This window comes from Megascapheus bottae, chromosome 21 (genome assembly GCF_031878675.1).
Source record: "Megascapheus bottae isolate mThoBot1 chromosome 21, mThoBot2.hap1, whole genome shotgun sequence".
NCBI lineage: Eukaryota > Metazoa > Chordata > Mammalia > Rodentia > Geomyidae > Megascapheus > Megascapheus bottae.
The window spans coordinates 22,575,399-22,592,073 of NC_143529.1; the positions used below are offsets into that span (position 1 = coordinate 22,575,399).

The 16,675-nt window shown below is 43.0% G+C and overlaps 1 protein-coding gene across 1 annotated transcript in view; it reads right to left on the minus strand.

The window, feature by feature from the left end:
* Positions 1-16,675, minus strand: part of Marchf4 (membrane associated ring-CH-type finger 4) — a 95,995-nt gene that overhangs the window by 20,731 nt on the left and 58,589 nt on the right. Inside the window, exon 2 of the mRNA XM_090354382.1 lies at positions 4,441-4,596. Within this exon, the coding sequence (XP_090210508.1) occupies positions 4,441-4,596 (156 nt within the window). The remainder of the gene's footprint in view (positions 1-4,440; positions 4,597-16,675) is intronic.

Here is a 16,675-nt window from a genome sequence, read left to right on the forward strand (position 1 = left end):
TAGGATAGGACAACAGGAACAGTGAGAAGGGTAAAGGACACAGATTTGTCAACCATATTTGGATTTGCCCTGAGAATAAACATGATAGCATTTTTGGTGGTGGTAGTCGTCATTGTCGTGGTCTTCCTCTTCTTTTTCCTCTTCCTCTTCCTCTCCTTCTTCCTCTCCTTCTTCCTCTTCCTCTCCTTCTTCCTCTCCTCCTCCTCCTCCTCCTCCTCCTCCTCCTCCTCCTCCTCCTCCTCCTCCTCCTCCTCCTCCTCCTCCTCTTCTTCTTCTTCTTCTTCTTCTTCTTCTTCTTCTTCTTCTTCTTCTTCTTCTTCTTCTTCTTCTTCTTCTTCTGCCTCAGCCTCTACCTCAACTTGGGGCCTGGATACTGTGCTTGGGCTTTCTCAAAGCTAGTGCTCTACCACTTGAGCCACAGTGCCACTTCCAGCTTTTTTTGTGTATGTGGTACTGAGGAATCAAACCCAGGTCTTTGTGTATGCTAGACAAGCACTCTACCAGTAGGCCACACTCCTGGCCCTAGCTTTTGTTTTTTAAAAAAAATATTTTTTAGGGGCTAGGAGTGTGGCCTAGTGGTAGAGTGCTCGCCTAGTATGCACGAAGACTGGGTTTGATTCCTTGGTACCACATACATAGAAAAAAAGCCAGAAGTGGTGCTGAGGCTCAAGTAGTAGAGCTCTAGCTTTGAGAAAGTCCAAGGACAGTGCTCAGCCCCTGAGCTCAAGCCCAGGACTGGCAATATATATATATATATATATTTTTTTAAATTATCTTTAAGTAGTTTTACAAAGGAGTTGTCATTCAACAAAGCAGTGTATGAATAAAGACAGCTTGATCAATGTTTTGAATAGTTTTAGGTGGGGAACTGATTTGGTTTGGGAAGGCAGTAGGTAGAACTTCTCCTGATTGGGTGGATGGTGATTTGCATAATGCTCTTTAGGGAACATTCCCATAAAGCATTGAAGCCTGTTTGCAAGGGAGAGACACATGTCTTTCTCCTGTCAACAGGAATCCCTCACTGCCATCAATGGCCTGGAGGGAAGCAGAAATTCTGGCTCCAAGGAACAGTAGTCACTTTTCAGTCTGGATGTAGGACATTGGCCTTGACATTTAATTACACAGATAGCATCCTATTACAGGCAATTGGGCCTTGAACATCTTCCATTGTTCCCACAGATTAGGGTTACACGTAATGATGGAACTTTCCAGAAGATGGCCCTATTACATACAATGAATTCTCTCCTCCCCACCCCACGGCTTGCCCCATGGTCAGGAAGGAGGGTTCAGACCTTTCTCCTACTTTTCCTGACATCAAGTATCTCAAATGTGAAGACACACTCAGGATCTCATTTCTAAAGCCCTTCCTGCCAACCTTAAACTATCCATGGGACCTAAATGGAGATCCTGACCACAAGGTGACACATGATGCAATATGGAAAAGAATGTTCTTCCTGTCTGCCCCAAGAGAATACATTTAAAGACTCCCCTCAATGGATTTTTGAAACCTTGGGGAGTACCAAGCCTTACATGTAAGTCAAGTTTGTGATACCCTGACAGTTGGATGGTAACTGAGATGGCTAATGAGTGGATAGCATAAACCTCATGGATACACTGGACAAAAAGATAATTTCATGTTCCATGAAGGATGAAATAGGAACGTATGAGATTTCAATATACTACGTAGAACAACATTCAATGCATTGTTTAATTTCTGGAATTTTCCACTTAATATTTTGGATTTCACTTGAGTGTGATTCACTGAAACTGTAAAGGGAAACACAGAAAAGGTAGGAATACTGACATTGCTGTTCATATGTAGCAGAAAACAGCCAGACAGAAAACGGCTAATAGAGTCCTGAGATTCACGAGGCTATGATTCATTTCTCATTGGTTTGGGGGTAGAAATGTTGCTTTGTTTGTTGGGTGACTGAAATGCTCACAGCTTTGTATGGAGCAGGAAATGAGAGGCCCAGGAGACCTGGAGGGAATCTCCCCAGATCTGCTGTGGCCCTAGATCCCTATCCACTGCTCCACTTGCTGGTGGTGGGCCTGCAGGCTGTGGAAGCAGAGGTTTCCCTGTGCGACTGAGCAGGTAGCTGCCTCACACTTGACTAGAACACAAAATTAGGACAATTTAGGCTACAACCATACAATAGCACCTCTAATTCAAACTAGATATTTATTTATTTGGATAGCACTTGAGTTTGAACTCAGAGCCTTGACTTAATTGAGTAGCGCCATGTCCCTAACCCTTCTTGCTTTCATTATTTTCCTAATAGGCTTAGGCTCTTGCCGTTTTTGTCTGGACTGGCCTAGACTGTGATTCTCCTACTTACATTTTCCGTGCAGGTGGGATAATAGGGTTTTGTGTTTTGCTCAGGTGTATGTAATGTTTTGCTTTTGCTGAGGTGGATTCTTATGAACGTTTTGCCCAGTCTGGCTTCAAGCCACAATCTTCCCAGCCTAAGTTAGAATTACAGATGTGAGCCACTGTGTGGCTAGTCCAAACAACTTTTATATGAAAAAAGTGTACTGACATTTACTGAGCATACACCATGTCATTTTTGAAAACTCACAGAATCAGAGGAGTCCCTAGAGTCTAAAAACTCACAACTGGAGACAGGATAGTGACTTAAGAATATGATGAACAGACCAATATTTCCAAACATTGATATGTACTTTTTCTGACTCATAAAATTAGAATAACCTTTTTTTTTTTTTACTCCCAGGAAAAATAGTATCCCTGAGTGGTTTTTGTTGTTGCTTATTCTTTCATTAAATGAGTCACGGGTGAAACCAAGAGCCAGGTACTTTGGACTTGGCTGGTAGGTTTGTGATCTGATCTTTCTTGAAGCTTTGGCCAGCTGAAAAGGAAAGTGAGGGTTAATGCGCTCAGACCTCTGCTGGTACCCAGCAGACACGGAATCAGCTGTCTCGTGACACTGCTATTTTAAGACGCTTCAAGAATTTGAAATAAATGGCTGAAGATGGAACCCGCAGTGAGGAGGGGTACTTTTGTGCCCAAGCTGTGATTAACCATTAAGGTGGCTGAGGTACCAGGGACTTTCAGTACCTCCTCCCAGAAATGCCCCACACCTTAGCCCACATCGGCATGCATACAGACACACAGACACACACCAGACACATACACTCTTCGCCGGGGGGGGGGGCATCCCCACACAGAAAACTCACTGGACACAAAAACTGCAGAGGAAACATAGATGCTAGCTGCACCTACAAGTGAAGACCCTGCCACATCATTATTACCAAACTGCCTGCCCTAAGGGGTTGCATGAATGACTTTCTGCCCCACCCCTCCAAGAGTGGGGAAATTGTGCCAGGCAACTGGAGTCTCCATCCCCACTGTCACCATACTGGCTAATCGATTATGTGGCAGTTAATTGATTGATCATGCATATATGGAGATATTTTCAGAAGTGAAATGTTCTGTATGTGTGCAGGCATCACACAGGAAAGGCGGCTTGATTTGAGGGACTTACAGGGGAGGCACAGGATCTGCCACCTCTCCAGGGAAGTTGGGTGTGTAGAGGGGCAGAGAGTGAGTGAAAGGAGCCCTGAAATGTGGAAATGTGTTTGGCAAGCCCTACTCCAGCCCTGGCCCTGCCTGCCCTCTTCCCTCTCAGTTGGTTTTTCATTCTCTGCTCTCTCTCTTTCTTCTGCTCCTCCTCTCCCCACCTTTTCTCTGCCTCCCTGTCTCACCTCCACTTTTCTCAGGGAATCTTCCACTCTTTGGCTTTTCTTGGTTTTCCTTTGAGCTCCCCTTTCCTCTCTCCTCTCTCTTCTTTCCTCTTTTCCCCACCCCCTCTCTTCTACTCTCTTTTCCTTTCCTTTCTTCTCCTCTCTTTCTTTCCTTCTCTCTCTTCACTTTTTTTTTCTTTTCATCTCTTTTCTTAATTTGTCAGTTGTGGGGCTTGGACTCTAGGCCTGGGTGTCCTGAGCCCTAACCCTTTGAGCCACAGCACCACTTCCAGTTTTCTAGTGGTTAATTGGAAATAAGAGTCTCATGGTCTTTAGTGCCAGGGCTGGCTTTGAACTTTGATCCTCAGATCTTAGCCTCCTGAGGAGCTAGGATAACAGGCATGAGCCACCTCACCTGGCTTCTCTTTATCTCTTTCTTTTCCCTTCCTTCTTCTTTTCCTTTCCCCATTTGTTAATTCGTTTATTCTTTTTCTTATTTTCTCTATATTGTCTGATACTCTTTTCTTCTATATCTATTTCTCTTTCTTTGCTCATCTCTTCCTCTTCTTGCAGAGGCTTCAAACAAACAAAAAGATCTCTCACCCTTTCTTTCCTGCAGGCTATATTTGAGCTCTAAGCTACCCTGAGTCTAAGATGAAATAATTCTTCCATTGCAAAGTACGTGGCAATGGAAGGCCCAGGTCCCACCCAGGCCTTCATCACGCAGACCCTTGTTACCTGCAGAGGATTCTTTGTGCTTATGGCGATGACATGATACTTGTAGTAACACAGCTCACAGCTCCAGCAGCCCCGCTCGCTGATCCACTTGATGAGGCAGGGCTGGTGTGTGCACTTCACAGAGCCATCACAGCGGCATGGGCTCAGCAGCTCCCCCTGCAAGGAGAGAGGCAGTGAACAGTCTGGTAGGTGGTGGCATAGTGGATGGATAAGAGGTTGGTCTATTGATCTGAGCCATTCAGGAAGCCAGACAAGGTCACCATACCAGGCCATAGGCTTTGACTCAAGTAACCAGATTCCACAGATAATATGTTCTCTTTTTTTTGCCAGTCCTGGGCTTCAGCTCAGGGCCTGAGCACTGTCCTTGGACTTTCTCAAGGCTAGAGCTCTACCACTTGCGCCTCAGCACCACTTCTGGCTTTTTTCTATATGTGGTACCGAGGAATCGAACCCGGGTCTTCATGCATGCTAGGCAAGCATTTTAACCGCTAGGCCAAACTCCTGGCCCCAAGACACTACTTCTTGTACTACCCAAGTTGTAGGATTTCTGTGGAAGGCCTCTACAGTTCAAAGGGGGATGTCAGACCCCATTAGTTTCTCTTCTAAAGTTCAGCCAAGGATTCCATATTCAAATACCTGTAGGATCAGTGAGGCAAAGGACACTAGCTGTAAGCTGGTGGAGAGTGTGGAGAGTGGGATGATCTAGAAGGATCCACACAAACAAACAAACAACCCCACCCCCAACCAGCTATAGATAAAGGAATCTGGAAGATTTTTTTTTTTTGGTCGGTTGTGGGGCTTGAACTCAAGACCTGGACGCTGTCCTTGAGTTCTTCAGTTCAGTCTAGTGCTCTACCACTTGACCCACAGAGCCACTTCTGAAATTTGTGTGTGTGTATGTGTGTGTGTGTGTGCGTGTGACCAAACCCAGGGCCTCACATATACTAGACAATATTCCTAGAGCCACAAGTTATTATAAGTTATCATCATGTAAAATCTCTCAACAGTCAAAATTTAACAATTTGTCTTTTTGCCAGTCCCGGGGCTTGAACTCAGGGTCTGAACACTATCCTTGGGATTTCTCTTACCACTTGAGCCACAGCACCACTTCAGGCTTTTTCTATGTATGTGGTACCGAGCAATGGAACCCAGGTCTCCGTGCATGCTAGACAAGTACTCTACCACTAGGCCAAACTCCCAGCCCCAAATTTAAAATACACTATAGGATTCATTTTGTGTGAGTGTGGAGCTCTGATCCAATTTCTCTGGGCAGAGTTTAGTGCATTAATCTTAAAGTTGATTGATGCTCCATTATTTGTGCTACACCCCTGTTAGAATATCCAGCATATAACTATAAGGATCTATACATATTCATCCTCTAAGTCCCTGGAAGTCAAGGATGAGTTTTACATTTTTGTATCTCTTTCCTCCAGGGCCACACTTGAAGGCCCACAATAACTTTTCATGTTTGAGTGAGTTGAAAAACAAAGAAAGTAGCAAGTTTGCACCTTCCTAGGACATGGCTAGCCTCTGGCTCCTGGTAGGCTGCTATGGTGCCTGTAAAAGGAGAAAGACGGAAGATATTCACATGGCTGACTACTTGCCACATCCAGTAAGGCCTAATGACTCTTGATATTGAGTAGCTGTGCTATGGCTCTGAGAAAGAGATGAGGGTGGGAAAGAGAAGAGGTACTGGGGGGGAGAGACAAAAGCCCTCATTATTCATGGCATCATTTCCTAGGCTCATTAATTCTAACAGGATGAGCTGGGTTTGATTAATCGGGTTGTTAAGCATCCATGTCAAATTACCAATCAGGTAAAAGACATTACTTCCGGTCCTTGGCAACGGTGCCAAGTGACAGAAAAGTCTGTATTCCTTGCTTCCTGAGCAGCAGCCATGAGAAAAGGCAGGAACTACTGCTGGCTCGGGAATGACTAATAATAATAAAATCTGGGGTTTTAACATTGCTTGAGAATGTGTGGGACTATTAGGGATTATGAGAGACCTCTAAGCCTTACTTGGAAAAGGAGGGAATGCAGCCTGGCCTGGTCCAAGTGCCTGGCTAAGGGATAAAGAGACCAGGGCTGTACAGATTCTCCCGGAGCAAATCATTCATTTCTCCTTACTTTCCTTTGGGGCTGGATGACCCAAAGACAAAATGAAGATTTTTCTTCTAGCGCTACCCATAATAGAAAACAAAGGCAAACTGTGTGAAAAGTTCATATTTGATTTAAAAAGTGATCCAGAATTTTAGAAGGAGGAAAAAAAGAAAGAAAGAAGCTATTTTAATTTGGGCATTCATGCCAGTTTTATACTTATTATTTAGTACACTTTTATGCAAATTTGAGAAAAGCGCCATAATGTTTTTAATATTTAGGGCGTTTAAAAGGCTTTAGTGTGGACTCTTCACCAACAGTGTGTCTCCTAGAACAACAGAAGTAGAAATGGCTGACCGCCAGAGGGATTAACATTAGACTTAATGAAGATATGCCTTGGATTAAATGCCGATGTAAGTTAAATTGATTTAACATGAAAGCTGACTGGACACCCCTCTACCCCTATAAAAATCTCTCAGTATGGGGCCGGGAGTTTGGCCTAGTGGTAGAGCGCTTGCCTAGCATGCACGAAGACCCAGGTTCAATTCCTTGGTACCATATACATAGAAAAAGCTGGAAGTGGTGCTGTGACTCGAGTGGTAGAGCTCTAGCCTTGAGAAAAGTCCAAGGACAGTGGTCAGGCCCTGAGCTCAAGCCCCATGACTGGAAAAAAGCAAACAAACAAACAAAAACCACTTCTCAGTATAAGAGAACTCCTTGTTGAAGTGACAGTGAAGTTATTACTAATTCAAGGTCACTGAGTCAGCCCTGTGGCATGTGTAGAATGGGGACCTTTGAGATGCACCATCTACTGCCTCCATTTCTGTTGTCCCACCTACATCTGTGCTGTGAATCTTTTGTCTGTCTCCTCCCTTCCAGATGTCTGTTACCCAATTCCAGGTCCTGCAGCCCAAGTCTCCCATCCATGCCAGCTGTGGACCTGTCTCCTCTTCCTGTATCATTACCCACACTTTGGTACTTCATAATTTTCAAATCTTCTGGGACTCAGGCTATTCCTATACCTTATAGAACTGGGAACATGGCAGATGTGTGTGCTGGGGTCTGGGAAGAAAGATTGGAAGCTCAATTTTGATAGCATTACCTATGACATTCCTATTAGCTATTCAAGTAGAGATGCCAAATAAGGACTACCATGCATGTTATGCCTAGAGTTTAGGGAATAGTTCAAGATATAAACTCATGGAGAGTTGTTGGCATGGAAAGAGTGTTTCAATTCATGAGATTGAATGAGATAACCAAAGGCCTTAAGATGGAAAACAAAGAAACAACAGGACTGATACCTGGAGATATTCATGTCTAGAGGTCAGAAGATGTGAGGAACTAGTAAAAAAGATTTAGAGGGAAGGTCAGTGAGAGGAGAAGAGAACATGACATTCCAATAGCCAAGGAAGAACACAAAATATGTCAAGAAAACAAGGAGCCATTGTCCTTAGTAAATGCTGTTGATGGATCAGGATGAACAAAAACCAAGAATTAACCGTGGACTTGGCAAGATTAACTTCTGGTTTCTCCTATTTATCTAAGTGAAATATGAAGAGAAGTCATGGGCTGAGAGTGAAGAGGAGGAAGAAATTTTGTGTGTGTGTCTGGCACTGGAATAAAGCAGTCATCAGGAAAGTTTTAGTTTTATCAAAATAAAATAATTCATCTGTGAAACTAGGGGAGGGGTGGCTAGTAAGAGACTGTATTTAGCTTCATGCCAGGTACACAGTAAACACAGACTAAATGCACGATAATAATGCAGGAGGTTATAAGAGATGATAAGAGTCTACAACTCACTTCCTTCAAATGTTAATTTCCTCCCCTCCTTTCTACAACATTCTTTCCTTTTTAAAAACCTTAATGTCATAAACATTTCACAGATATACAGAACACTTCCATAGACAGTTATACAGCCTGCTACTTCAATAATGCAGTGAGGCTAATAACATGGTTCTTCTTTACCGATGAAGATACCTGCTCAAGAAAATGGAAGAGCAGGGAGGGGTCTGAAATGAGCTTGCTTATCAGACTGCTTCACACACATTCAAATAGTGCCCTTCATTTCTTCTTCCATTCACAGAACACTATATATGATTCTTATCTTTCCCATCCTGCTATGGGAGATGCCATTATTGGTTCCCATTAGGACACAAATATAAAGGCAATCCTCTTGCTCTTTCATTCGTGCTCCTCTTGGAACCCAATTCTAGACAGTGCCATTGGACTTCAACTGATGTTTGGTGGTGGTAGTGATGGTAGGGAGTCAGGATTGGTTTTTTCTTCTTCCTTACTTCTAGACACCCCCACACTAGGTAGAGAGAAGACTTGCGTTAAGACAAAGTTATCAGAAAAAAATGACATCTCCCAATTTGTAAGGAAATGGAAGGACTTGGAAAAAATCATATTAAGTGAAGTAAGCCAGACTCAAAGGAATATAGACTTAATGGTTTCCCTCATTTGTAATAATTAGTACACATCTAGGACTCTCCTAGCAGAGGATTACAATAGCTCAAAACCTAGGTACATAAGGTCATATAGCATGAGACTAAATGAAAAGATCTTGTGTGATTGTTGTTCTTAGTGTACTATGTTATTTCTGTTCTCTTTTGTTGCCCTTTGATTAATCTTATATTGTTATAGTATCTGACTTTGTTACCTGGCATATTGTATATATGTTTATTTGTTTATTTGAAATAGGAAAGGGGAGGTGGAGAAAACAAGGTGATTGGGAGAGAGGAGGGAAATGGGAACAAAAATATGATAAGGGGTATCACCGTGTGAGAAGTAGTGCACCTACTACCTGGTGAATGTAACTGTAACCCATCTATACGTTACCCCGATAAAAAAAAGTATTAAAATGTTAAGAGATGAGATTTTGTTGTAAGAATAGTAATTTACTCTAAGATGGGGTCTATTGTTGGGGGCCGAGTAATGCCATGTCTAATAACTTTCTGCTGAGACCTATAGTAGGGGTAAACAAGTGGATCTCTTTATCCTGCCCACCTGTTGTGCTGATAGGCTCCCACACCCAATATAAGGAGGGGAGTTTTAGAGAGAGAGAGAGATTCCTGCCTTGATGAAGCTGCGTGGCGTTTCTGTTCGTGCTCCGGAGAAGCAAGGCTGAGTGCGGGAGGACAGTGGGCCCTCTCCTCTCGTGGCTTGAACTGGTTGGGGTGTGTTTTTCCCATCCCTCCTCAAGAGGGACTGGGGATGAAGGACCCCAACATATTGGTGCCCAACGTGGGGCATGAAAGAGACACGAAATGGGGCATGAAAGGGGCACGAGTTGAGCCAAGTGAGAGATACATGGAGGAAAGACTGAAAAACCAGAGAAAACCTGAAAGGCACAAAAAGACTGAACAACCAGGGAAACCTGAAGGGAAAATGCAGGCTGAAGTCGCTCACAGGGAAAAAGAAAAAGACAGGAAAACAAGGAGAAAGAGAGGAACAAAGAAAGAAAAAAGGTGGTAAACAGGAGAAAGGGAAGCAACTACCTGCAAAACCAGAGAAACCTGAAAGGAAAAAGGAACTGAAAGGCCAGGGAAACCTGAAGGGAAAATGCAGGCTGAAATTGATCACAGGGAAAGAGAAAAAGACAGGGAGGAAGACAAAACTCAAAGACTGAACCAGCGAATGTGTGTGTGAAAGAGATTTTAATCATTCCCAGATCACCTCCGAAGTGCGGGTCACTTCGGGCATGGTAGGGAGGAACCTCGCGGAGGGCGAGGCAATGTCCCAGGTAGGGAGGAACCTCGAGGGAGTCTCTGGCCAGAGCAGTGTAAGGGTGAGGATATGTTAGAATAGAACCGAGATGGGTTCAAACCGGAACGACCGCGAATGTGTGTGTGAAAGGTAAATCTAAGTCTATACGGGAGTAAACAGTTTAAGAACAGGTGAAAAGCGCAGACTTGAGAAAGAGAATTAAGTGGTAGTGATTTAGAAAGCCTGTGTTTGGGTTCAGAATAGTTGAAAACAGGCTAAAGCTTTTTAAAGTCCCTGACAAAATATAGAGACGACACCCCTGAGTCAGCTTGAAGGAGTTACAGAAAATGGATCTTCGCCCATAACCCCCTTAAAATGAAAGGACCAGAGTCATTTTTGGACAGTAGTTTAAAACAAAAAGGGGGGGGGGACTGGAAGACTCCTCTAATTCCATTGCCCTGCTATTCCCTATGGCTTGTGTGAATGTTGTTTTCTTAATGTTGGAATGTTTCCCTATTTTCTCTGTTGTAGTCAGAGCCACTCAGTATATACTAGTGCCTGTACAGAAGGAGGAGAATGCTTTCCCGCTCATCAGTAAAAAAAGACTTTGGTGTTTTCCTGCCCTTACTGCTGCGAGTATTGTCCTTGCCACTGTGGTTCCTACAGAGAATGCTTTGAATGTGAGGACTGGAATTGTTATGTGTACAAATGACAATATTCTAACTTTGGGTGATGTTATCTTGACACTATTTTGGGATTGATCAGTTTGGATTTGTTTTTATGCACTTTAATTGTAATATGTCTATTGCCTGCCTACAAAGTCAACGCAGAAAGTGTTAATGAGACGGGCATCTGCTCCCATGGAAGTAGGTACATCCCCTCAGGTCTGATTTGCTTAAATGGAGGGCTGGTAGCCTATCAACCTAAGACAGGAGCCAAGTAAAAAGGACTTGGTGATCCCATGACGGATAAGAAGACTAATGAGCTTGGAGACACCTAAGACAGGCACAGCCGATCTAATATGGTGGTAGCCCCACATATACTATGTTTTTTTTTTTAAGATAAAAACGGGGGAGATGTTGGGGGCCGAGTAATGCTGTGTCTAATAACTTTCTGCTCAGACCTGTAGTAGGTGTAAACAAGTGGACCTCTTTATCCTGCCCACCTGTTGTGCTGATAGGCTCCCGCACCCAACATAAGGAGGGGAGTTAGAGAGAGAGAGAGAGAGAGAGAGAGAGAGAGAGAGAGAGAGATTCCTGCCTTAATGAAGCTGCGTGGCGTTTCTGTTCGTGCTCTGGAGAAACAAGGCTGAGTGCGGGAGGACAGTGGGCCCTCTCCTCTCGTGGCTTGAACTGGTTGGGGGGTGTTTTTCCCATCCCTCCTCAAGAGGGACTGGGGATGAAGGACCCCGACAGTCTATATTAGTGAAAAAGAGCCTAGGTGCCTTTTAGTTGTTCTACTGAGAAGACGCAGAGTCTAAAATCAAAACTTCCCCCTCCAAGGTATATTGAGGTGGGGAGGAATGGACAGAACAGAACAAAGCCTTCACTGGAATTGTAGAGGAGGAAAAGAAGGGTGCTAAAGAAAGCCAGTCGTTCCCATGACCACAAATTATTCACTTCATAGGGAAAATAAGAAACTATTTTCTGTCACTCCTTGGATTCTTTGTATTCATGAGAACAGATAACAGATAATCAATAGCACGCTTCCAATGTTATGAGCATAGCCAACCATATCATTGGTCCATGGTATTGACCAGTTATTTTATGTAGCTGTGATCTGGGTTGTTAGGGGAGGGATGGAAGGGAAAAGATAAAGAATGAGCCCCAAAAGGGCCAGTGAACAGAAGGAAGAGGGAACCTGAAAGATTCCAGCATTTCCATCAGAATAATAGGAAATTATTTTACTCCATAGGCCTGTGGAAGGCCCATGTACCTTGGTATCAGGATTATTTTTTTAAATGCTTATTGTGAGGACCATCTGGCCAGCAAAGATTGTGAAGGGGAGATGAAGGGGGAAAGAATGGCCCCTGCTAATCAGAATGGTGAGAAGAAGCTCTTATTGATGGGAGTGAGCCTGGTTGACAAGATGTTCTCCATAAAGTCAACTGTGGAGGCTCATTTCTCTAATCCCAGCACTCAGGAAGCTGAGGCAAGAAGGATAGTGAATTTGGGATTAGCTGGGGCTAGATAGAAAGACAGTCCTTGAAAAAAATGATAATTTTTATTTCAATTTTTTTTCAAATTTCAAAAGAAGAAATGCATCAATAGTCAAAGGAAATGCGAATCATGCAATAAGATTCTACCACTCCACACTAGTCAGCATGTCAACCTTTAAGAAAATGCAGAACAGAAAATGATGGTGAAAATACAAGGAAAGAAATGACCCTCTTATACTCTTTTCAAATGTAAACCAGTGCAGCTATAATAGAAATCAACATAAAGGTACTCTGTAAAACTAAAAGTACTATATGATCCTGCTAGTAAGACAGCATGCTATAGAGATACCCATGCACTTGTATTTACTACAGCAGTACTCTGAAAGCCAAACTTTATAATCAAACTAGGTAGTCATAAACCAATCAATAAACCAATAAAGAAACTATGTATACCAACACAATTATTGATTGAGCCTTGAGGATGAAACTATGACTATGAATCTATGAAACTATAAAAAATGGACCATCATATTAAGTGAAAGAAGCTAGACTCAGAAAGACAACTACTGGATGTTTGTTTTCTTTCATGAGAGGAATCAAAATCTAAAACTAGGATGAGAACATAACTGAGTACAATGCTTGGGAGGCCATGAGAGATGGGAGCTGACAAGAGAGAGTGAGTGGGGTGGGAACATAGTAGAATATTAAATGGATATACATATGAAGAAGTCATAATAAGACCCATAAAAATTTATAAGAATAAGAGGGGCTTGGGAGAAGGCGAGCACTGATGGGATGACTATAATCAAAGTACATTATATGTGTGTATAGAAATCACAGTAGAAGCCCTCATTGTATATAACACATATTTACAATTCCAAGCCCCCCCCCAAAAAAAAACTCCACTAACAACAAAGAGCCTAGGGTCTACTATTGGTTTTGTTTTTTGTTTTTTGTTTTTTTTGCCAGTCCTGGGCTTGAGCACTGTCCTTGGACTTTCTCAAGGCTAGAGCTCTACCACTTGAGCCTTCTGGCTTTTTTCTATATGTGGTACCAGGGAATCGAACCTGGGTCTTCATGCATGCTAGGCAAGCACTTTAACCACTAGGCCAATCTCCCCGCCCTAGGGTCTACTATTGTTTACACATAAGCCAGTCTGGAACCTATGTATTTTGGGTCAGTGTATGCCCTCTCTATTTTCTGACTAGAGAGACCTTTCCAATCAACCTTCCAGCTCCACAGTAATTGTTAGCATTGAACACGCTCTTTTTCCAATAAGGCTGTGCTTAGACAGCTTGCTTACCCTCTCAAGAACACTAAGACCAAATCCTGGTGTCCAGGGACCAACAATGTGTCAACACTGGCAGAAGGAAATAAGAAAGTGTTATGAGATAATTTGAATCGAAGGACAATTCTATTACTAAGGAAAAAAATGCTTAAAGCCTTAATGAGGAGCACTTATCTACCCTAAATCCAATTAACCTCCTAATTATTTCTTGTTCTAGTCTCATAATCACAGATTACTTTTACCATCACACCAACACATGAACCACACACATAAAACGGACTTCCATAGTCACAGAACATTTTCTAGCCTATCTATTTCATCATCTCAGGAAGTGGGGTGGTAGTGGTAGTATGCAAAGAAAGAAAGAAATAAAAAAAGAGAGAAAGAAGGCGAAAACCAACAGAAAACCCGTCCAAGCCCTTCAAACTGTGACTTTCAATTTCATGATAATTATTCGATTTCCCTGATGCCTTTCTCCCTCTATTTAACTGGTATAAGACAAATGTACCTACTCCCTCTAACTGCCTCTAAATCTACTCAACTGGTACTCCAGAGAAGAACTTAACCTCACTCTAATTGAATTTAAATAACATCCAATTCTAGGACGCCAAACATGATCAGCATAGCAAACAAACCACATTATATGAGGGCTGGTGGGAAGAAAGAAGGTCATACTTAATACGTGCATTAATAATCGTATCAGTATTTCTAATAACCTAGATGTGCAAGATGATGTCGGTTTGTCTTTTGGTATAACTCATCATGGCATTGCTACCATTACCAAACGACGAAAATGAAAAGCTGATCTGCTCTTAGTCCTCGCTTCACTCAATAGAAAAAAAGAACATAATTTAGATAAACCCTGATTAGCCATAATTGGGCTATTTGCCTATGGTGGACTGGGGTCGCTTCCATGGTTCCAGGCCACTAGGCTGAAGTTTCAAAGATGCAGGGAGCCATTGTTCCCTTTATGTTCCTGAAATCAAGCCAAAGCCAGGGCATAAGTCAACTGGCAGGTGAAGTCCTGTTTTCTACCCTCCACTGTCCTTGCACACTGGCAGAGGGATGTCTGGCCCTCGGGTGTGTAAAACCTTCGTGCTCTTTGAAGAGGCTATGATGAAATTCTCCAAAAATGAATCTTCATTTGTTGTAATTAAGACATCGTCTGAATCGTTGGGAGGATGCAGCAGGTGTTGTGGATACATATGAGTTGTGATGACCTATTCCATTCCCTGATCCTGATCACAGCCCTAGGCACTTAAAGACACCTCTATGGAGGGCTGGCTCTTACTAAGCACAGACGCAAGATCTTTCCCAGGTGCCATCCCCGCTCTGCCACCATAGGGCTGGCGACCCTGGTTTAAGGGATCTGCGCCTCTCTTCATTGGTCTTCACTTGGAGATTTCTTCAGCTTCTATGAAAACTGGTTCTTTACCCCCTGACACAACTTTGGCTCAGACTCACTTTGTGAAGTACCGGACTAGCTCATCTTTAGCAAACCTTCTGTCTCCTACATCACTTTAAGACTTGGATATACACAAAGATAAAAATAAGTTCCAATAATTAAAGCATATTTGAACACTTACTATATGCCAAGATCTGTTTGCAAGCTTTGACTACCAGGTTCAAATTCAAGCTCTCCCATTTACTGAGTGAACAATATTGAATCATTCTCTGGGTGCTCCTGTCCAGTCACTGTCATCTATGTTGTTTTACCAAACTAGTGTTTCTGCCATTGCTGCCTCTCTTGCTAGCTCTTGCCTTTGAATGTGTGCCAAGGAAACCAAGCATTGTCTTAAGCATCCAGTACATACAGCATAGCATATTAGCCAGGCTTGTGAACCCCAATTTGGCTGGGCTGAGTCTTTACTCTGCCATGCCTTACATATGTGACCCCAGGGATAAAGAGACTGAAGACAGTTCTTGCATTCCAGGGTTCTCAAGACAATTAAATAGAATAATATACAGTGAGAAATGCTCAGAACCCTGTTTGACCCAGGGAGTCGATGCTGGCATGGCATCATTACCCACTCTCCCTTGTGCACTCACCTACTCTTGCTGAGTGTATTTACGTCCCAGTAGCAAGAGAGTGGAGTTAGGGAGCAGATGCAGTGCTTCCACTCTGCAGATGAGAGGCTCCCTAGAGTCTGTTGCCTTACCAAGTACCTTGCTTTACTGCCTTAGAAACAAAGTTCACAAGTCTGTTGGAATTTGCCTGTCCATGAGCCAGGATGATGCTGATAGGTGATCACTGTAGGAGAAGCCAGGAGTTTGCAGGTGCTCTTGCTGAAAGGCCTGCTCTGCCACTTTAGGAGGAGATATCCTAGCTCACCATTCTCTTGTCTGCCTCCAAGTCTCTTACCGAGGGTCTACCCTTCCCCAAGCTTTCTTCCTTCACATGCATACATCTCTACCTCCTTAAAGGGAAAATGGAAAGGTATTAAGTTATGCCACAACCATCATTCTTCTTTCCTTTTTCCCCTTTTAGGGTAAAGTTGTGGACCTGTTTATGTGTTCGTGGGGCCATCTGAGGGTTCTGGAATACCGAAAGGACAGGAGGGACACAAAATCAGAGCCAGGAGGACAAAAAAGGGCATTATTCAGGAGATGAAAATCTAAGGATTGAGATTCCAAGCCTGCCCAGGCAGACAGATCTGTGAGAATCTTATCTCCTATGAACCAGCAAAAAGTTAGAAGTGGAGGTATGCTTCAAGTGGTAGAGTGTTAGCCTTGAGAAGAAAAACCAAAGTGACAATGTAAGGGCCTGAGTTCAAGCCTCAAGCCCCAGTTTTGGCACACACACACACACACACACGGAAAGGGATGAGAAAAAGGAAAGGAAGATTAGAAAGAAGGTAGCCATCAAAGCATAATATACAGATACATGGATGATCACCATGAAACCCGTTAGTTGGTACAGTAAATACTCATTAATAATTATAATTTTAAAGAGCTCGGTAATGAAAAGGGAGCAGAAGAGGGGAAAA